The sequence below is a fragment of the Copadichromis virginalis genome, linkage group LG16 (genome assembly GCF_057382275.1).
Source record: "Copadichromis virginalis isolate Kocher_CV1m ecotype Utaka linkage group LG16, C_Virginalis_male_GT1.1, whole genome shotgun sequence".
Lineage (NCBI taxonomy): Eukaryota > Metazoa > Chordata > Actinopteri > Cichliformes > Cichlidae > Copadichromis > Copadichromis virginalis.
This window is the reverse complement of record NC_140633.1, coordinates 39,580,863-39,602,059: the sequence shown is the minus strand read 5'-3', so window position 1 is coordinate 39,602,059 and position 21,197 is coordinate 39,580,863. Positions and strand designations below refer to the sequence as shown.

Below are 21,197 nucleotides of genomic sequence, written 5' to 3'. Positions count from 1 at the left end.
ACGAAAGGGTGTAGATGATGTGCAACAATGCTTAGGTAGATGGTACGTGTCAAAGTAACATCCACATGGACGCAGGACACAAGGTTTCCCAGCAGAACATTGCTCAAAGCGTTACACTGCCCCTGCTGGCTGGCCTTCTTCCCATAATGCATCCTGATGTACCAGATGTTCATCACTTACCTGGGGAACAACCACCCAGCCATCCACATGCTTCATCAGACCAGCCCACCTTCTTCCATCGCTCTGTGGTCCAGATCTGATGGCCACATGTCCAGTGTTGGTGCTTTCAGCAGCAGACAGCATGGAGACCCTGTCAGGTCTGCAGCTCCACACACAGCAACCTGTGATGCTCTGTGTTTTCTCACCTTTCTATCAGAACCAGCATGAACGTTTTCTGCAATTTGAGCTCATCTGTTGGACTGAAGAGCTGCTGTGGGAGTAAAGGCTGACCATAAGGGAGTCTTGGCCACCCATGAGCCCATCACTGGTTCAGCTACCTTGGATCACTAACCCCTGCAGATCAGGAACACCCCACAGGAGCTGACCCAGTTCTATCAAACGCTCCCAAATCCTTACGCTTGAAAATGATTCCTGCTTCTAACATCAACTTTAAGGACAAAATGTTCCCCCTCTCTGACACCTCCCGCCTGCTAACAGAGGCCATGATGAAGATATAATCAGTGCGATTCACTTTACCTGTCAGCTGTCAGGATGTTCTGTGTGATGTTTGTAGGTGTTCCCCTCTGCACCAAGTTGCAGGAACGTCGGTGCCTTAGTGACGTTGTTTCTGTCTTTTCCCTCTTCTCGCCCTCTTCCAGAACGCCATGCAGATCGTGGGCTTCATGGAGGACGAGGTGCAGTCGGTGCTGGAGCTGGTGGCAGCTGTGCTGAAGCTTGGCAACATAGAGTTCAAGCCAGAGTCGCGCTGCAACGGCACCGACGAGAGCCGCGTCAAAGACAAAAATGGTGGGCTTGGTGCTGCTGCGCCTTCATCGGACATATTTTACACTGTTTTGTTTTTTTATTCACAGGAGTTATTGTGAATATTTTCTCCTTTCATTTAACCCTTTTGACCCACTGCTCACTGGGCCTGGTCCAGAGTCACCGTCCCCTGTTGGCAGCTTGTTGTCCTCAAACAATATTTGTGTTATGATTTGCGTGACAAGAGTTTCACCCTCACAGCTGCTGTTTTTAGGGAAATCATTCATTTGCATTTTTCCCTCAGTGAGTCTTGGACAACCGTGCTTTCCTCTTTTTTTCCCACATTTGAATCAAAGACTGCATTGTTAATAATCAGCTGCAACGTGTTATTCAGATGAGTCCTCTGTTTTTGCTTTTCCCTCGACTCTGCCGGTGGGAACACCTCATTGTCGGGAATAAAACCCAAACGCTGAGGAGGTTACGAGGGTTGATTCTTCCTCCTTACAGCTTCCTTATGACGTTACCCTCTGATTCGAATCAAATGTAGAATAAGAACCATCACAAGATGAGACCTGATGTCTGCAAAAGCATTTTCTGCGTGTCTTAATCCGTTTTCTGTGGCTACTTTGCAGATTTGAAGGAGATGTGTGAGCTGCTGGGGATCGAGCAGTCGGTGCTGGAGAGGGCGTTCAGCTACCGCACAGTGGAGGCTAAAATGGAGAAAGTCTCCACGACGCTGAATGTGGCCCAGGTCAGAGGCAGACTGGCATCTCTTTCACCTGCTTATTACACACACACACACACACACACACACACACACACACACACACACACACACACACACACACACACACACACACACACACACACCAAAGGGCCATTTCTTCCCGTTGACTTGCTTTACTGGCTGCCGACTCTGTGCCACTTCTACATGACAACGTCTGCATTATACATGTGCAGTATTCCTCCTGGAAATTCAAATGTAGGTCATATTTTCGAGGTTAGTGGGTTCATTCAGACTCTTCATATAACATTAATGCTGCAAACATGGGCCCTGTGTGCCCAGAACAGACGAGGAAAGGGTTTATTAGCCTGACTTTATAATCCTCATATTTCTGCTCATGTATGGCCGCTGCTCTGTTTCCTTTGAATCAGTGTAGCCACGATAGCTTTTTTTAAGGAACAAGTTTAGTTAAATTCTGCAGATATGTAATAAAATGAATCGTTGCCGATTCTGCTGGTTCGCTTTATTGTCGCTTCATCATTAACAGTGTCTTCATTCACAGGCCTACTATGCCCGAGATGCCCTTGCCAAAAATCTCTACAGTCGCTTGTTTAGCTGGCTGGTTACCAGAATCAATGAAAGCATACAAGTAAGCGATGTCAGGCATCTTTTTAATTTATTTATTTAGACTGACAAAACTCCACTGCTGTACTTTATTCCTAATGGTACCAATATTGTGTCCCTGCAGGCACAAACTAAAGCTCGGCACAAGGTCATGGGCGTCCTGGACATCTACGGCTTTGAGATATTTGAGGTGAGACAAATAGCAGCTCAGACCAGCCTTTTTTTATCCTGACAGGCCACAAGGACACAGTCGGACCATCCAAACATTTTTATTACAAGGAAAAGAATTTTGCCCTCGGCTGTTTGCGTGCATGTTTTGGTACCTGTGTGCAGCCTGTCGGCAGAAACGTAGAGCTGATAAAACCACACTGAGATCAGATTAGTTCAGTTTTTGTTGTTGCTCCTGGAGTTGAAATTATTTTTGTGGAAAAGTGGTTTCAATTCTCAAAGTCTGCATTTCACAGCAGGAAAATAGCCTTTGCACACTCTGCACGTCGTATTCATGCTGTTGTTACACAATCAAAGGTGATTCTGATTCTCAGCATTAACATCACATATTACAGCGAGACGTAGAACAGACGGCTCCATTTATGCTAACTGTATACAAAGTAATGCACCAAACGCCACATAGACAGCAGTGCATGTAAACATGTGACAGAGTTTGAACAGAATGACGGCTTTAAAAGTTTCTTTGTTGTGATGCACGATGCCCCCCGATCATGTCTTGCTCCTATCCCTGCTCGTTCACCCCACTCACTCTCGAGTCCTTCCTCTCCTCTCGTTGTTGTTGTGTCTGGGTCACCAGAATGGAGTAAGTAACACCTGCACCTGTTTGCTGTGGCCGCGAGCATGCTGTGATCTAAACTCCTTAATTCACCTCCCCGTTAAGGACGATTCAGGGCTCCTCGTGTGCAGCAGAGCCACGCGGCTGACAGGAGGCTGGACAAGCCAAAGTCACAGTCTGCTTAAGTCAGTTCAGTCAGTACACTTAACAGCAATGCACTCTAATGCAACAGGCCTGCAGTGAAGCCTACATGTATAACAGTTATGTGAAGAATGTGAAGCTCTCGGCCTTATTGCTTGTTGCACTAACAGGTGTTTCTATTATTAATATTAATGAGTGTAGAATTAAATGCTTTCTTAGAACGATCAGGTGTTTCAATAAGACTGAAAGCTGATTGCTGAGTCTTTATTTGGCTCCAGTTTTTAAACAGGATAACAGAAAGTGATTAGTTTAAAAATGGATCGTTATTTTGGAGAGATGAAAATGTATTTACTTTATTTATATCATGCTGATATTTGACACAGACCGTACCAACTTTAGCTCGCAGCATATTAAAAGCATCATAAAACGATCGTGTGTTAAATTTTAGTTTAAACAAAATAACATGGTCAACATGTCAGTTACTGAGCTTCAGAGGAACATTGTTCATCTTGGCTAAATGTTTATTATTCAAACGTGGAACCATTGATGAAAGTCTGTGAACATGAAGGCATTTTTATTATGTCCTTGAATGAATATTAACCACTTGTCATAAAAACATTGACTGTAGATAAAATAGTTTTGGTTTCTTTTACATGTTTCAGCCACGCATCTGCTGCCACTTTGGAGCCGACGTGTGTGTGTGTGTGTGTGTGTGTGGACAACCTTTTCGTTTCTCAGTAAAAGGAAATTGTTTTAAAAACTGCTCCACTTGTACGTGTGGATCCTATTTCCTGGTCACTGAGAACCTCGGTTTGTCCTCTTCTCCGAGCTGTTGGACTAAACTGTCTTTGAACCTCTAACCGTAGCAATAAATGTTAACCTAACCCAGTGTGCCAAGAAGCATGACTCACCACTAAACACCGTCATGATTGACGACAATAATAAGTGAATGCTGTGGGGATTAAAAGTGGTCGAGGCTGTTATATAGTCAACGCTCCATCAATGTTTAATGAAATCTAATCCAAGACAGTTCACAGGAACGTGTTCTGATAAGAATTTGTCATTATCTGGTATTATTACAACCTTCCTGGTATCCATTTTTCAACGTCCAGATTGATTAGGTGTGTGCTCAGTCGGAGAATGAGTTAGCAAATCCTCAGAAGGAGCGAGCTGCTGTTCAAACTTATTATCACTGGTGTCATTTCAGAGGTACGGTAAGTGTCAGTGCGTGCAGCGACATCAAGTGATGCTGGGTTACAGTCATGCTTTACTCTTCGTTTTCTAAAAGCAGCTGTGCAACTGTTGAGGATATGAATTCACTTTCAGGATGCGCAGGTGCAACCGTACTTTTTAATAAAACACAACAGGAAATTATCTTGGAAAAGTGAATTGAACAGACAAATCCAGTGGAAATGGATATGAAGGATGAGTCTCAGTTAGCCAAGAGAAGAAGAAGCTGAAGCAGATTTGACAGATAAGCTTTTAATACAATGAAAGATGAGATGATCCTTCAGACGTAGATTCCTGAAGTGTAGTACTTACAAACAGCTGGATGTTGGATATCCAGATATGTCGATGGTCCACCTGTCCTACCTTCTTCTAACCTGTTATTAAGCCACTCAGCAGACCGTTAGTGGCAGGAATTCTCTGAAATGCAGATGAACCAACACATTAACAGAAGTCTGACTGTTTTTCTCCTCCTGGTGCTACACCCACAGGACAACAGCTTTGAGCAGTTCATCATCAACTACTGCAACGAGAAACTGCAGCAGATCTTCATCGAGCTGACCCTGCGTGAGGAGCAGGAAGAGTATGTCAGAGAGGTGAGCGTGTGAATGGTGAACTCTGGGATTCAATTCAATTTTATTTATATAGCGCCAAATCACAACAAAAGTCACCTCAAGGCGCTTCATAGATACAGAGAAAAACCCAACAATCATATGACCCCCTATGAGCAAGCACTTTGGCGACAGTGGGAAGGAAAAACTCCCTTTTAACAGGAAGAAACCTCCAGCAGCACCAGGCTCAGGGAGGGGCGGGGCCATCTGCTGCGACCGGTTGGGGTGAGAGAAGGAAGACAGGATAAAGACATGCTGTGGAAGAGAAGAGAGACAGCCAAAGATTATTAATAACAAATAATTAAATGCAGAGAGGTCTGTGAACACATAGTGAGTGAGAAAGGTGACTGGAAAGGAAAACCTCAGTGCATCATGGGAATCCCCAGCAGCCTACGTCTATTGCAGCATAACTAAGGGAGGATTCAGGGTCACCTGGTCCAGCCCTAACTATATGCTTTAGCAAAAAGGAAAGTTTGAAGCCTAATCTTGAAAGTAGAGATAGTGTCTGTCTCCTGAATCCAAACTGGAAGCTGGTTCCACAGAAGAGGGGCCTGAAAACTGAAGGCTCTGCCTCCCATTCTACTTTTAAATACTCTAGGAACAACAAGTAGGCCTGCAGAGCGAGCTGTGCTGTGCAGGCCTACAGCTGTGCAGAATCTGCATCATTCTACGTGTTGGCGCTCTGCACACCTTTGTTGCGCTGGCGGCTTGGCGCTCGGCGCTCATCTGTTTAAGCTCTACAAGCCTCGCCCTTTGACCAGACGCATTATTACTTCACGCGTGTCTCTGTCATGAAAACCCTCTTCATTTATTCCCTTCACGTCTTCCCTCTGTGGATTCTTGGGGACGGAAATGGTCTTCCGCTCCGGCGAGAGTAAACACTCCCCGCTGCGGGCCTTTAGGCTCTGTTTGTTTTCCAAGCTCTGTGTATGAGTGCAGCGGTAGTGACCCCCACGCCACTTCCCTATTAACACCACCACCAATGATATTCCACTCCTGGCCTCTCTCCAGTATACTGCATGGGAAAATACCGCAGTGCTGGAGCAAGAAGGGAGGATTACCAATCAGGAATGCGGCCGGCCACCCGTCAGTTTAAGCTATGCCTCCTGTGCATCCGCCCCTCCCCCCTCCAAAATATCTGTCCAGTTGCTTACCCCGACCTAGGTTACCAAGCCGTTAGTAGCTATGAAGTTGATGGCTGCTAAAAAATTTTTTCAAGGCCCAGTGAACCTTTCTGAGAGGGCAAGATTGAAAGTGTTCCTCCTTTGAGTCTCCAAAGGGACTCTGGCCTCGACGTGAGGCAGACGGAGCCTGTAGGACATAACATCAAAGCACCGAGGACAATTATGTCTTCAGAACTGATGGAAACGCATCGGTTTATCCTGATTAAATCATTTTCAATAAACGCACTCGAGTTCAAGATGAAAGAAACAAGATCTGTGACCAACCCAAGTCTCTTTGTTTTTTCCTTCCCGGAGCATTTGTTCTCATTACGCCCATGTAAATATTAAGTGCTGCAACATGTGTCTCTGTAATTGCAGCACATGAATACTTGGTAAAGGCGATAGATGAGGTACACGCTGAAAATGCACGTGCTGTGCTGAGCTCTCCCACATGCAGCGTACATCAGTCTCTAAAATGTACACAAATGTCTGTATACCTCTGCTTATGCATTTGTTACAGGGCATCGAGTGGACCAACATTGAATATTTCAACAATGCCATCATCTGTGACCTGATTGAGAACGTAAGTCCTGTGTCTGTTCTTGGCTTTTCATGTTCTCCACACTTGTTTCTCTGGAATAACTGAGAAACGCTAATTTTGGTTAAATCTGGATGATTTCTCCCGCTCTGTGACTCCAGAGGTGGCGTAAACCTCCTGTGTAACCTCATGATCGGTGTTGTTATTGAAAAGCAGTTCATCATTAAAGCTGATTTTAAGTCTGACGTTGTCTTAGCAAAATGAGATGATTATCCGAGCTGTTGTGAACAGATTGTTCAGCACTGTGAAACACATGAGCCATGACAGAATAATACGTTTCTACATTGAACCCTTCAGAAGTTTGACCCTAAACCTCCTTTTGTTTGTGCCAGAATCAAAACGGCATCTTGGCCATGCTGGACGAGGAGTGTCTGAGGCCGGGGACGGTCACTGATGAGACCTTCCTGGACAAACTGAACACCATCTGTGCGGACCACCAGCACTTTGAGAGTCGGCTGAACAAGAACTCAAAGTTCCTCAACGACCACAGCCTGCCGCACAACTGCTTCCGCATCCAGCACTACGCCGGCAAGGTACCCGAGGCAGCAACAATAACAGCTGACGGATATGTTAAAAAAGACATGTTAACAAATTAATAATATAATATTATGAATTTTTGCATAGGATAAAATCAAAGTGTAAAAAGAAGTAACCACTTTGTTCAACTTGTGTATGAAAATACCTTTTTGTGAATGGCTCACTTCCCTCTGTGTATCCAGGTGCTGTATCGTGTGGAGGGCTTTGTGGATAAGAACAATGACCTTCTGTACCGGGACCTGTCACAGGCCATGTACAAAGCCAACCACAGCCTCATCAAACAGCTGTTTCCTGAAGGCAACCCAGCCAAAGTCAACCTGAAGAGACCACTAACTGCTGGATTCCAGTTCAGAGCTTCAGTGGGCACGCTGATGAGGAACCTGCAGACCAAGAACCCAAACTACATCCGGTAAATCTGATCATATCGATTACACAGAAAGAGCAGTTTGTGCTGTTTGTGATTCTCTCAAAGTTTGCTTTGAAATCATTTTCAAATAGTCCAGAGAGTACAGCCGGCCTGCTGTTACTCTCACCGTCTAGCACGGTCTATTAATCTATAAAAAGCGCACTTAAGAGCTGCTGCTGTTACTGCAGCCGGCTCTACGCACCAGCCTAATATCTGCAACTTAATTTTTGCTTTCCAGCTGCATCAAGCCCAATGATAAGAAGGCATCCCACATCTTCACCGACTCTCTGGTCCGCCATCAGGTGCGCTACCTGGGCCTGATGGAGAACGTCCGTGTGCGACGAGCAGGCTATGCCTTCCGCCAGCCCTACGAGCCCTGCTTGGAGCGCTACAAAATGCTCTGCAAAAGGACCTGGCCGCATTGGAAGGGGCCTGCAAGGTAATTGTTGTTTATACCCTGAAGTGGTGACATTAGGGAATAGTTGATTAGGGGGGGAAAGAGGTCTTGGCCCTGGAAGCTTGCCAGAGCAAATCCCTTCAAGTTTTCAGTGTGAAAATGTGAGTGTGGAAAATGAGAAATGCTCCCAGGTGTCTTTAGCTGAGGCACTAAACTTGACTCTGCTCCCAGTGGAGAGTGTGTGACCAGCACTAATAGACTGTGGCTAGAGCGGTCCACTCCCAGGTGTGGCTGTGTGAATGCGAAGCAGCCGTTGCTAGAAAGTACTCGGATGACACAGAAAGAGGCAAAAGGGAAAATAATTAGGGGAGCTTGACAGCAGTTTACCCAGCAGACCATATGATCTGTATATTTAAATATGTGGTCTAAAACTCTGAGCTATAAAGCAACACTTTTGGCTGAGTTTGGTATGTGTAGATCTAAGGATAAGGAAACTGGTTCCCTCCTTTTTTCCCAGCTGTTTTCATGCATTCCTGTCCCCACTGTGTGCATATGCATGGATTCACATGCAAGTTAACTAAAGACGTGAGTGATTCCAGGGTAAAAAGGTTTGGCTGGTTCGGTCATGTTATATAAAAGCAGTGTGTCAACAGAGATGTTTTAGGTGCGTGTCGTCACAGCGAGCTTTGTTTGAAGGAAATGAAACCTTATGTTTCGGAACCACAACATGCCCAGACGTTCCCTCCTTATCTGTCTCCTCGACTCGGCCAGACTTGCAGGTTTCGTCCTCTCTGCTGGTGAAGTCACTGATTCCTATCTGCCGTCTCACACATCTGGCTCCTGATGTTTCAGCATCTTTGTATCAGCTTTGTGTGGTTTTAGTTTTCTTCTTAGTCTCCTGACATATTTCTCTGGCTGTTGCTTTCATCATGGTTTCCATCATTTCTCAAACTCCATCCTCGGCGCTCTCTTCTGTTATTCCATGAATCCGAATCCTTCTGCTGTTTCTGTCAGGTGAAAAACTAAGTACACCCCATGATTCAGCATCATGTGCAATTGTTTTCTGTGTGGTTTTCATCAGTCTCACATTGTTGTGGTGTAATTTTGGCCCGCTCACCTTTGTCTGTGCAGGTCACAGTAGTCTTAAGATCCTAAACACGAGACGACTACACCTTAACTTTTTAAGACATTTAACCTCTGATCTAAGAAGCGTGTTTACTTCTGAATGAAAACGTTGAGGAACAGATGTTTGCAGGTGTTTATTCACGCGCAGCTCCCATCACGTTGACGTCTGGACTTTAAACGGCTCCCCTGTTCAGACGGCACAGGTTGAACCTTTGCAAACATGAGCTGTGCTGCCCTGTTTTTTCTTTATTTAAAAAAAGAAGAGGCTGTCGTTCCAAACAAGCCATACTTGTTCAGTCTCTTTCTAATTGTACTGTGATGAACTTCCCAGGTTAGCATGCTGAGGCCTGCAAAGCCTTTTCTCTGAGCATTGCACAACCTGACCCCGGGGTGAACTTGCTGGAACGTCCACTCCTAGGAAGATTTTGTTGACACACACCTGAAAGCTCGAACTGACACAACCTGATTTTAAAGAGTTGTTATTTTAATCAAGTGCGTTTGATTAGCAGCGCACGCCTGCGACTTATCCTCTTAATTCCTATGGAAGCAGTAAGGTTGGGACTGCACTGCAATCCTGTGAAAACTGTATATATCTGCGCTCGTGTAGTGTAGGACCCTCTTGACTTTTCTGACTTCCCACAGGGAAGGAGTGGAGGTGCTGATGGCCGACCTCCAGATTCCAACAGAAGAGATCTCTTATGGCCGCTCCAAGATCTTCATCAGAAACCCAAGAACGGTAAAATCCACTCTCTAACCTGGCGAAGCATTTATTTTTTGGACAGCTGCTCGGTATTCCTGCAGATTGGGCTGTTTTGGAGTCGAATGGTTGAAGCCGGTGTGCTCAGCTGCCTTGCTTTCTCACAGCTACATGTTTGTAAAGCAGGGTGGGCTTTGCTTGGAGCCCCCACTTCAACAATTAGCTTGTAACCACCACTCTGAGAACACATGGTTTCATTTAGCTGTCCCATATAACATGGGAAACAGGCTTCTTTCCTCTGCGCTTGCAGACTCTTCAGCTGCTCGGGCCTGCAGCGTTTGGATGGACTTTCTCCCCCACCAGCAAAAGGCCAAACAGAGCCTGGAATAACATGATCTCACACTGGGAGAATTTTTCCATAATTGCTTTTTCTATCTGATCAGCTTATCTGCTTTACATATCTACAGCTTCAAAATCACTGAAACAGAGTTCGAGCATATTTATTCTGCTCCTTAATCACTGCAGTCACACCTTTAGCTTAACTGACACCATTTTTTTATCTATACAGAAAATAGAATAGTCGCGACGTAGGTATCAGTCAAGCTCTGTGGATATATGAACAAACCCAGAAACTTCCATATGTGGCGTTATATCGACAGGCCCAGTGTTCCTGAAGGTAAAGCAGTGACTTCCTCACTAGGGCTGCCACGATTAGTCGACTAGTCACGATTACGTCGACTATCAAAAACGTCGACGACTAATTTAATAGTCGACGCGTCGTTTGAAGCTTTGTAAGATCCCAAAAGACGCAGGAATAAGTAGCAGGATTTAAGAGTGTAATAATGGACTGAAACAGAAGATGGCAGCACTGCATGTTCATGATGCCAGCTGCCGTTAAACCCCGAAGAAGAAGAAACTGTGTCCCAGAATTCATAGCGCGGCCCTGCTTAGTTTCCAACAATGGCGGCAGCTGCTTAGTTTTAATATTATTCTTATTAATCTTTCTGGGTCACAAAATAAACGTTTAACATATTTTCAGGCGAGAATGTAGCTGTGTAAACCTCAAATATCTGCTCAGTTTATCAGGACACCGCATATTTTCAAAAGCGCTCCGACGTTTTCGGAGACGTCTGTTACCCACTAGCTCGATAGCTAGCCGGGGGCTAGGCTAACTAGAGCCGTGAGAACACCGGACTCCCGGCAGATCATTTTCAAACCCACCGCTGTCTTTCACTACTCAGGTTAAATATGATATATGAGTCACTTAGATAACTTAAAAATGTTGTTTGGCTTTTTTCAGTGTTTTATTTGTTCCTGAGTAAATCTGTTTGGCTGAGATTAAAGTTATAGTTTTTACACAGCTGAATAAACGTCAAGCAGACAGCTGATTATCAGAAGTGTGAGATGCTGGAGAATTTACTCCGGTGTCCTTTTATATTTTAGATAGCAAGGAGTTTATTAAACTTCACCGAAACAATCTGCAAATGTCATTAAAATTTAATAAACTATCATCTTGTCTTTATTTTTAGTTAGCACAGACCTTAAACACTTAAAGCTGTAAGCTAATGATAGTTATATAAGAGCAGATGCTGCTGGTGCAATAAGCTGTATGGTTTACGTCCAATGGATGATGAGCTGATTAGTCGACTAATCGCAAAAGTAATCGCTGACTAGCCGACTATCAAAATAATCGTTTGTGGCAGCCCTATTCCTCACACCAGTGCAATAACTGATGCGGTCTCATCCTTGAGAATAAGTCGATTATCAAAAGGTCAGTTTTATTGTCTTCCTGGAGCAGTAAACTTTTTCTCCCACCTGCACTTTGTTCTTGTCATTGAGAAATTGGTGCTTCCTCAGTTTAGAACCCCCCCCCCCAAAAAAAAAAGTCCAACTCGTAACCTTTTCCCCTCAGAGTAAACTGACTTTCCCTGACATTTTACCTTCCTGCAGATAATTTGATGATGTTGATAACATCCAGCGTTCACACAGTTTCCCAGGTGCTCTTGTCTGGAGCTCTTAATTTTCTCCTCTTCCTGCAGCTCTTTTTCTTGGAGGAGAAGAGAAAGCAGTGTCTCCAGGACCTTGCCACACTCATTCAGAAGATCTACAGAGGCTGGAAGTGCCGCACGCACTTCCTGTTGATGAAGAAGAGCCAGATAGTGGTGGCAGCTTGGTACCGCCGCTACGCTGTGAGACCCTTTAATTACACCAAAATACAAAGCGGATTAAAAACCATACTCACCGATGCATAATGACACTTTTCCATCTCACAGCAACAAAAGAAGTACCGGAACATCAAGAGTGCTACCACCATGGTTCAGTCGTACACCAGAGGCTGGCAGGTGTGCATCTGTCTTTGAATTCACTCTGTTCATTGAAAAAAGTGTAGCAGCTGTCGTGTGGAAGAAAATGAAAGTGTCTGCATGTTTCCACCAGGCCCGCAAACTTCTGCGAGAGCTGAAACATCAGAAGAGATGCGAGGAGGCAGTGACCACCATCGCAGCGTTCTGGCACGGCACCCAGGTACGGATATCAAAGAGCGAGGTGTTTGCTGTACCTTGATGGCTTCTGCAGGAGAAGCCTGCTCCTGAACGCTTCAAACTCTTTGGTTTTTTATTGTTCGCTGTGTTCTTGCCTAAAGGCTCCACAGTATTGCAAGACGGCTGTTCTTTAACAAACCTGTCCTTTAATGTTATTGCTGCTGTTTTCCTTTAATCCTGCTTCTTGTGCTGATCACACAGCTCCCACTTATCTTTTCTCCCCTGCTCCTTTTTCAACTTTCCCGTCTCGATTTTTTTTTTCTCCTCCTCACATCTTTAACTTGTCTTACCGAACGCCCACCACATCCACCAGGCACGGCTGGAGCTGAGACGTCTGAAACAAGAAGTGCGGAATAAACATGCTGTGACAGTAATTTGGGCTTACTGGCAGGGAACCAAGGTATTTCCACCCAGCGATAGTGTGTTGCTGTCCCAGCTGCCATCCCTGTTCATCACGTCTTGTCCCATCCTATGCTATTCTCACCACGAAACTGCCTGATAGAGTAGCAGCCCTGCTGAATGAACCTCGGCCAGATTAACGAGCCCGACTGTTCATTTCTTCCCGTTTTCTGTTGTGTGGCTCTTAACCCTTGTATGGTGTTCGGGTCTGTGAGACCCGTTTTCAGTTTTTCTCAAAAGAAAAATTAAACAATTAATTATTTTTTCAACCTGAAATTCATTGGCTTTGGCTTATTTTCTGTGAAGAACATAAATCCGAACTAATTTTCAGTGACCTCATACTGTACCTCCCCCCACGCATTTACATTACATACAAGGTGTTCGGGTCCACTGGACCCAGGTCTAATAAAAGTGTTGAAAGTGTAGGTCCTGTGTTCCCACACTCTGTCTTCCTCCTTTCTGGTGCTGCTGATAGTGTTTTCTTCCCCTCCTGCTCCCACACAAAGTTGCAGCATTGTTGAAAATTCAACTACCAACACCGTCTGCTCTGACATCTCACACATTTTACCCTCTTTCTTGAGAGATCCAAATTTTATTTTCTCATTCCCTGTCCCTCCTGCAAATTAGGGGCATAATACTATAAATAAGACTTTGCCAGTGTGGTTCTTTATCACAACTGATCAAGATGGCAAAAGATTATCTGCTGCGAGGGCCATCCAATTGATTTTGGAAGAGAGAGGGGCTTCGGATGATGATGTTGACAAAGAGGTTTCAGAATATTTCACATTTCTGAAAATTCAGAGTCTGACAGTGACTTTGAAGAAGAGGATGAGGTTGAGCACCATTTAGTAACAAAACGAAGACGAGCACCCCATCTGCAGCCAGCTCCAGGACCAGAACAAGCCCACCAGAAGTGAAGAAATATGGATGTCAATAACTGGTGAAATCGAATGGTCTTCTTGCCCAAGAAATGAGCCACCCTGCAGAGCTGTTACTGTGATCAGCCAGGGCCAACACGACTGACAGTTACTCATGTGCAGGACATCAAGTCTTCATTTGAGCTTTTCATCCCAGATTCCATCCAGAAAATTATTCTGGATTGCAGTAATCTAGAAGGAAGGTGTGTTTTTGGAGAGAGGTGGAAGGAGATGGACCAAATTAATCTAAGAACCCCAAAGGCCTACTTTGGGGTTCTTATCCTTGCAGGAGTTTTCAGGTCCAAAGGGGAATCCACAGAATCCCTGTGGGATGCAGAAACCGGCAAGAACCTTTCCATGCATCAATGTCTCTGGAAAACTTCCACAAAATTTCCAGGATTATCCGATTTGATAACCGAGACGACAGACCAGCTCGACGGCAGTGAGACAAGCTAGCTGCCATAAGGACAGTGTGGGATAAGTGTGTGCACCGCCTCCCCCTGTTTTACAACCCTGGGCCCAATGTCACCATTGATGAGCAGCTGATCCCATTTAGTTGTGAAACATATTGCTTCACGTGTAAATGTGTTGTCTTTCCGCTCACTCCACTTGATTACAACTGATTTATTTTTTTTATAACATTTTATAAACAAAAAACGAGAAGCACATTAATTCATAAATGTGATCTAACAAAGGTAAAGGGAAAAAATTAACCATGTTTACTGTTCATATGGTTTGTAATTGGGATGAAGTAAACATCTGTTGAGTAATTTAACATAAAATTGTTTGATAGTGTTAATTTGGAAAGCCAAAACTCTAGCGGGTCCAGCAGACCCATGAACACTGGCTGAGTAACAAAAATATGAACACCACACAAGGGTTAAATGTGGGATTATCTCGACTTCCCCAACTAACACGCTTAATCCGGCGTCGTAAACGGTGCCGATCGTGGCTGCGACGTGCGGCTCAGGTGTTTTACACTTTCTGTCCAGTGTGCCACACCTCTGCTGCGATCTAAAATTACTTCCAGCATATGCTGCAAACATATGCTGGAAGTAAGAAATGTACATGTTGCCACACATCTGATTATGATTGTGGTTTTTACTCTGGTTAAAGTCAAGAAGCTTCTTATTAATCGATGTGATGATGTGCAGCAGGAAGCTCTTAAAGCTCAGCCTGATTCTGCTGGCATGCAGGAAACCATTATCCTGTCAGAATGTAACAATCTCTGTTATATCGAATATTCTTGGAGGTTGTTATTAGACTAAATTACAGCCAGGCTCAAAGCATTAAGACTTTAGTGTCTTAAATCTAAACTGTGGTTCTGGCTCTTTGTTAGTTTGCACCTTTGACGCTGAAGATAATTGAACTTTCTTGCTGGACTTTATTTTGCATCATTTCATACGATATTCTTTTAAAGCTGACCACACACAGCCTCATTGTGGGGAGAGTCTCCTCGTTCGCACGTTTTCTTGTTGTTCGTCTTTGTTTATCCGCCTTTTTGCCCCTGCTGTGTCGCCTCTGCTGTCCCCTGTTTTCGGACAATTGTGTTTTGATTGCCACTGAAATTAACTTCACCCACAACTGCCACCGCTTCTCATTAGGCCCGGAGAGAGCTGCGTCAGCTGAAGGAGGAGGCGAGGAATAAACATGCCGTATCGGTCATTTGGGCTGGCTGGCAGGGCACCAAGGTATTTGGGAAGCCTGTTGACTTGATTTGCCGTGACTCTGACTTGCCGCCCTCCATCAATCCCACTCCCACCTCGTCCATAACGTGTCCATCTGCTCGACTCTTTCCAAACACTTAAGTTGTATGCAAGACATCTTATTATGGAGTCTCTCAGAGGTGGACTGCTGGCTGCTAAAGCACAGCAGTCTCACCCATGTGACCAGAATGGTTATTTTCATCTGAACCTGCCTTTGCAGTGCTGTCATTTTTCCACTGTGAGTACTAGTCAGTGAAACGTAGGCGTCCAGTCTCCATACATCACATCAGGGACTGATGTCCTATCCTGGCATTGTTTTCAGCTTCTTCCTCCGAGGTCCATGCTTCACACCGCATGCTGCCTGCTGCCTCTGCATGACTTCCTGTGTAGCTGGTGCATGTGTAGTTTTTGCATTGCTGTGCTGTTTTTTAGAAGGATGAGTTTGGATCCTCTGACCGCCTGAGATGTGACTTTTTGTTTTCTCCTTTTGCACTCAAAGTTGTCAAAGCACCAGCTCTGTTTGCCTTCCAGAAGTTCCCCAGATAAATGCTCCCATGACCCACACTTCCATATTGGTTTCTGGAGGCTGGAGAAGCAGAGCTGTAATTTTACAGTCTCTCAGTGATCACACTGTGCTTGTGTGCAGTGTGTGTGTGCGCATTTGATGTTTCTGACCTCAGGCAAAACGGTGTCTACCTCCTCTCCCTCTCATCTTCTCCTGCTTCATTTGTTCCTACTCTCTGTCTCTTCCCTCCCACCCCCGAACAGGCTCGCAGGGAGCTCAGGAGACTGAAGGAAGAGGCCAGGCGTAAGCACGCTGTCGCTTTGATTTGGGCCTACTGGCAGGGACTCAAGGTACCTCCCAGCCCCACGGCGCAGCCATCAACAAGTCTGCCACCTACTCGACACCCCTGACTTTCCTCATCCTCCTCAGGGATCTTCTCTGTCATTATCCAGGCGCTGTCCTCGTGACACTTCTTGCATTTTGTAATTTTTTTTAAATGCAATGTATATAAGACAAGTAGTTAAGAAAAATCCATTTTAAATGGATGATTGAGGATTGGACCTTTCTTTCCTCCTTTGAGGCTTTTAATGTTGCAGATGTCACGCAGCGGCGTCTGACTCGTATCTTCTTTTCTCTGCATCTGTCACACTAACCCATGAACGAGCACTTTTTTTCTATCCAGCAGAGTTTCTCTCTTTCTCTCTAGGTGTGTGTCCTTGTCCCTGTTGCTGGTTGTTGAAGTAAACTTGTCCATACACCATTTATTGCAGTCCTAATATTGTTTTTTTATTTTTCATCACCTCGTGCATCACAGTGCACCCATTTCCACCTCAGTTTGTAGACTTATGGTCAGACTGCTTGTTGTAACCATCACATCCTTTCAAGTAAAGTAAATGTCAACGTCCAGCAGACTGCAGTTGTTTGTCACTAACCAAACGTCAGATGTTTTTTTTTCAGTGTGCTGTTTGTGTTGCACTGTCATCCTGCTGTCGGTGTGCCTCCTTCTCTTTCCAAATACACACACAGATAAGATTTAAGAACCAACTGAGTTCATTGATTTCATCTGATCTTTTGGTGCCGTTATAGGTCCGCAGAGAGTACAGGAAGTTCTTCAGGGCAAATGCCGGCAAAAAGATCTACGACTTTACCATCCAGCGAATTGTAAGTTGGACTTTTCGTTTTTAATGTTCAAGTTTAACATGATATTAAGAAACCAAAGATGATTTTCTTGTCTGTGTGTCCAGATACAGAAATACTTCCTGGGCTTGAAGAGCAGCATGCCTTCCATGTCCCCCATAGACAGAAAGTGGCCGGCCAGGCCGTACGGCTTCCTGGATGGAGTCCACACCGAGCTCCGGAAAATCTTCCATCACTGGAGGGTCGGTCACAAAAACCGACCACATTCAGCCACATTAAAGAACCATGTTTATAATAACTGCATATACATCAGAATGTAACTGAATGAATTTGTCTCTTGTTTAGTGCAAGAAATACAGGGACCAGTTCACCGAGGAGAAGAAGGCAGTGTATGAGGAGAAGCTGGAAGCAAGTGAGATCTTCAAGGATAAAAAGGCTCTCTACCCAAACAGGTAGCTGAACATCACTGCCATCAAGTGCCCTTTATTTTATTTTATAGCAAGATAAAAGCAACGTGTAGTCACATGATCAAGGTAAAGCGGAGTCTTGTTTTCCTGTATTGTGTGTCAGTGTGAGTCAGCCTTTCAAAGGAGATTACCTGGAGATCAGCAAGAACCCCAAATATCAGAAACTCAACAGTGCTGTGGACGAGAAGGTCCTGCTGGCCGACGTGGTCAACAAGATTAACAGGGCGAATGGCAAGGTCAGAAAACACACACGCGCACACACCACAGTATTTACAGTCCATTTAGTTTGTATGCAAACTGGAAAACCTAAAACAGGAAGTGTGATTACACAGCGACCTTGTGTGTTTAGAGATTTTCTGCAATTTTCCACAGTGAAGCAGAGCCGCCGTTTGTTGTTTTGATGTATATTTCAACACTTTACACGGTGAGCTGATGTTTTTTGACATCATAACGACTGACAGCGTTTTTCTTCCAGCAGACATCAGACATTTCTGCACAGGTCCGCTATGTTGTAGCTCAGAGCTTGGAGCTCACAAGCATTTAAAAATGCATTGAAAGAAAACATGTAGAGGGGGAATGATAGAGGGCTAAAATGTTAGCTTGCACGTTTGCAGGGAACGCCACGGATCTTCCTGCTGACCAAGAAGAACTTTGTCCTGGCTGACCAGAAAACGGGCCAGGTGAAGGCCAGCATTCCTCTGCCAGACGTCACTAGCGTGTCGGTCAGCACGCAGAAAGACGGCTTCTTTGCTCTCAAACTCAAAGAGGTGAGAAGAGACACGATTGTGTAGTTGAGTAGAATTATGAAGCCGCTGTGCTCTGGCTCGTTGAAGCCAAAGTCATTCAGGGAGTGAGCTTCTCATTTAGCTCGGCGGGAAGCGAATAAAAATGTCTCCAAGTGACGGACGATTACTGTAAGGCCAGACGAGACACCAAAGTTTATTAAAAGATCTTAATATGTGACTTTCTTCTACTGCAGGGTTCGGCTTCAGCTGTCAAAGGAGATTTCTTGCTCAGCAGTGAGCACCTTATTGAAATCATCACCAAGCTCCATCGCATCGGGGCGACCGCCGCAGACCGGGAGAAACTTAAAGTTGACATCTCGGATGAGTAAGAGCAGTCGCACTGAGAAAGGTGATATTTCTTCGGCGCCGTCGATGTTTTGTGACGTTGCCCATGTTTTCTGTGTGGCAGGTTCCTGGTGCAGTTTAAGCAGGACAAAGTATGCGTGAAGTTCATCCAGAGCAGCCCGAAGAACGGCAACAGCATATCCTGCAAGCGCAAGAACAACCGCCTGCTGGAGGTGTCGGTACCCACATCGCCATAGTGAAGTCTCCACTGCTGTCGTTGAGCGCTCAGTCTGGCGGCGACTAAACATCAAACCATCACCCTCCCCCAAAACTCTGGACTCAAAAGCCGTCACACCAGTTTCCCCTCTGAGCCCAAAAATGTGCAGTTATTTGGCTTTTTGTTCTTATCAAAGTTTCTAAGGCACAGGTACAGATGTAACCACATTGTTTGTTTGGCATAGAAAGCCCTAATCTGGGTTGCATGCCACAGAAAATTATTAAAATGTTTCACTGGTGTTTTGTGAACCTGACGCGAAGAGTTGACGCTGGTGCAAATCTTGTTAGTGCACAACAGACTTCTGTATACCAATGGTGACGTTGACAATGATTGTTCTGCCTGTATGGTAAATTAGAGACGTTTGTGACGAGCTCCACAGATCTCGACTCGTCTGCGTTTGAGCAGCTTTAGCTTTAAAAAGATGGCTTTTGGGGTCAGCCTGTCGGATTTTGTTCTCTGATGAACGTGAATACTGCACTTGCTTTCACCTCCGCATAACAAAAAGAGGATGACCTGAAAATGTATTTGATTGTATGTTGTATTATTTTCTATATTTTCTTTCTCAGAAAAAAGGTGGACAGCTGCAAAGTCAAATGTAATGTGCTTGATTTATTGTAAAACCCCATTCGTATCCATTCTATGTGCCATTGAACAGGTCCTGTGACTTGTCACGTGTCGGCGTACAAACACAAACGTTGTTCCCGTTCATGTCGAGCTATTCAAAGGGTCAAAAACCTTTCCGAACGGGCAGTGTTGACCTGCAGTGCCACTGTATGTTTTGATGAGGCTGCACATGTGATAACTTGCCATTTCTCAACACACTGCAGTGTGCATTGATTCTCAGGCTTTGTTCTGTAGAGACTTCCTGCACTCATATCACAGATTTCCATATATAAATTAAAAGAAGCCCCCTGAGCATCATGTGGGACTGACCAAAACAGAAAGTTGCCCGACCAAAGGACAAAGGATTCATTCCCCTCATCCAAAGCTTTCTGTGACGCAAACCCTTGAACTGAATATTTTTCGTGCAATAAGTAAAACGTTTTGTCTCAATTATTCCCTCTCTGGTAAAACAGCAGTGAGGACCCATAGCAGTTGCCCTTCCTGTGCCATAAGCTGTACATAAGCTTTGAAGGCCGTGGCCCCGACTCGGACAAAGGGCAGTTTAGTATCTTTATTTTAATTGCTGTATTTGTAAAATTGCTGTTTCTGCCACTGAAGTTTGAGTCGGTGTTGTGCTCCGCCCACTCGCTCCTAATATGTTTTTTTGTTGTTTTTTTTAGGAAAGGCCAAATATTAAGTGACTACAGATCCTTGATGAATCAAAGAATGGGCAAATTTGGGTTTTTTACAACTTTATAGAAGTCTTATTTAAAAAAAATCTGGTATTCAGTCATTTATACACGGGGAACATTTGCGTGTCAAGAAGCGAGAGCTCTATATTTTCAGGCATGTTGACTATTTGTCTGATTTTTCTGGTGGGGCGTTTTGTACTTTCGGTGAATGTGCGAGGGAATGACATAAATTAGCTCTTGATGGCTTTTGCAATCCAGGGTATCGTGGTCTGTACATGAAAATTGATTTTGTGTTTTCTTTAATGTAACGCACGACACAGGCACCTGAGAAATCAGCCGTTGACCCTCACGTGGGAACAGATGGGCTGAATTCCAGTTTTGATGTATTTTCCTGGCTACGCTGCTTTCAGTGCAGTTTTAGGGTTCTTCCTCTCCACTCTCTCTCTCTCTCTCTGAATCGCTGTTTTGTATTTGAACAGTTGCTAGAAATGCAAAATGATGTCTGCATTATTGTGTGCCTAATGTTAACCTGTGCTAAGAGACAGATCATGGAAATGCTTCAGTAGAACTCAATGTAACATTTACAAGTAATCTTTTTTTAAATTAAATAAAAGTCAGTAATTAATAAATGTTATTCTGGGACACTCTTTGCATTATTTCTGTATCCAGTTATTTTCAAAGATACTTGCCTTTATTATCGAAACCAGTATATGGTTAATACTTCAAATCAAAAAAGGCTTTTTTATATATAACGTACCACGTGCAGGCAGCTTTCAGTCATCCGTACATCACACTATTAAGTCTCACATTCCTTTAAAGGGCCTTGGTTGCTGTTTATCATCAGTATCAACTGGGCTTTATCTTGGTATACGAGTGTTTAGGGGGGTTAGTAGCACTGAGGCTGGATGGCCAAGCCTTGTAGTCAAGCA

General features: G+C 44.5%; 1 protein-coding gene across 4 annotated transcripts in view; it reads left to right on the top strand.

Moving 5' to 3' along the window:
• Positions 1-20,910, top strand: part of myo1b (myosin IB) — a 55,306-nt gene extending 34,396 nt beyond the window's left edge. The window contains exons 10-32 of one of the 4 annotated variants that reach the window (XM_085434764.1): positions 819-966; positions 1,554-1,672; positions 2,208-2,294; positions 2,394-2,459; positions 4,913-5,017; positions 6,716-6,778; positions 7,126-7,326; positions 7,513-7,739; positions 7,975-8,175; positions 9,901-9,994; positions 11,995-12,144; positions 12,229-12,297; positions 12,392-12,478; positions 12,809-12,895; positions 15,416-15,502; positions 16,286-16,372; positions 17,109-17,183; positions 17,267-17,401; positions 17,505-17,611; positions 17,730-17,862; positions 18,241-18,393; positions 18,606-18,736; positions 18,821-20,910. In XM_085434764.1, coding sequence (XP_085290890.1) covers positions 819-966; positions 1,554-1,672; positions 2,208-2,294; positions 2,394-2,459; positions 4,913-5,017; positions 6,716-6,778; positions 7,126-7,326; positions 7,513-7,739; positions 7,975-8,175; positions 9,901-9,994; positions 11,995-12,144; positions 12,229-12,297; positions 12,392-12,478; positions 12,809-12,895; positions 15,416-15,502; positions 16,286-16,372; positions 17,109-17,183; positions 17,267-17,401; positions 17,505-17,611; positions 17,730-17,862; positions 18,241-18,393; positions 18,606-18,736; positions 18,821-18,953 — 2,745 coding nt within the window. In that variant the 3' untranslated portion in view covers positions 18,954-20,910. The remainder of the gene's footprint in view (positions 1-818; positions 967-1,553; positions 1,673-2,207; positions 2,295-2,393; positions 2,460-4,912; positions 5,018-6,715; positions 6,779-7,125; positions 7,327-7,512; positions 7,740-7,974; positions 8,176-9,900; positions 9,995-11,994; positions 12,145-12,228; positions 12,298-12,391; positions 12,479-12,808; positions 12,896-15,415; positions 15,503-16,285; positions 16,373-17,108; positions 17,184-17,266; positions 17,402-17,504; positions 17,612-17,729; positions 17,863-18,240; positions 18,394-18,605; positions 18,737-18,820) is intronic. The other 3 variants (XM_085434765.1, XM_085434766.1, XM_085434767.1) reach the window with 3 other exon arrangements.
• Positions 20,911-21,197: the final 287 nt, after the last annotated feature.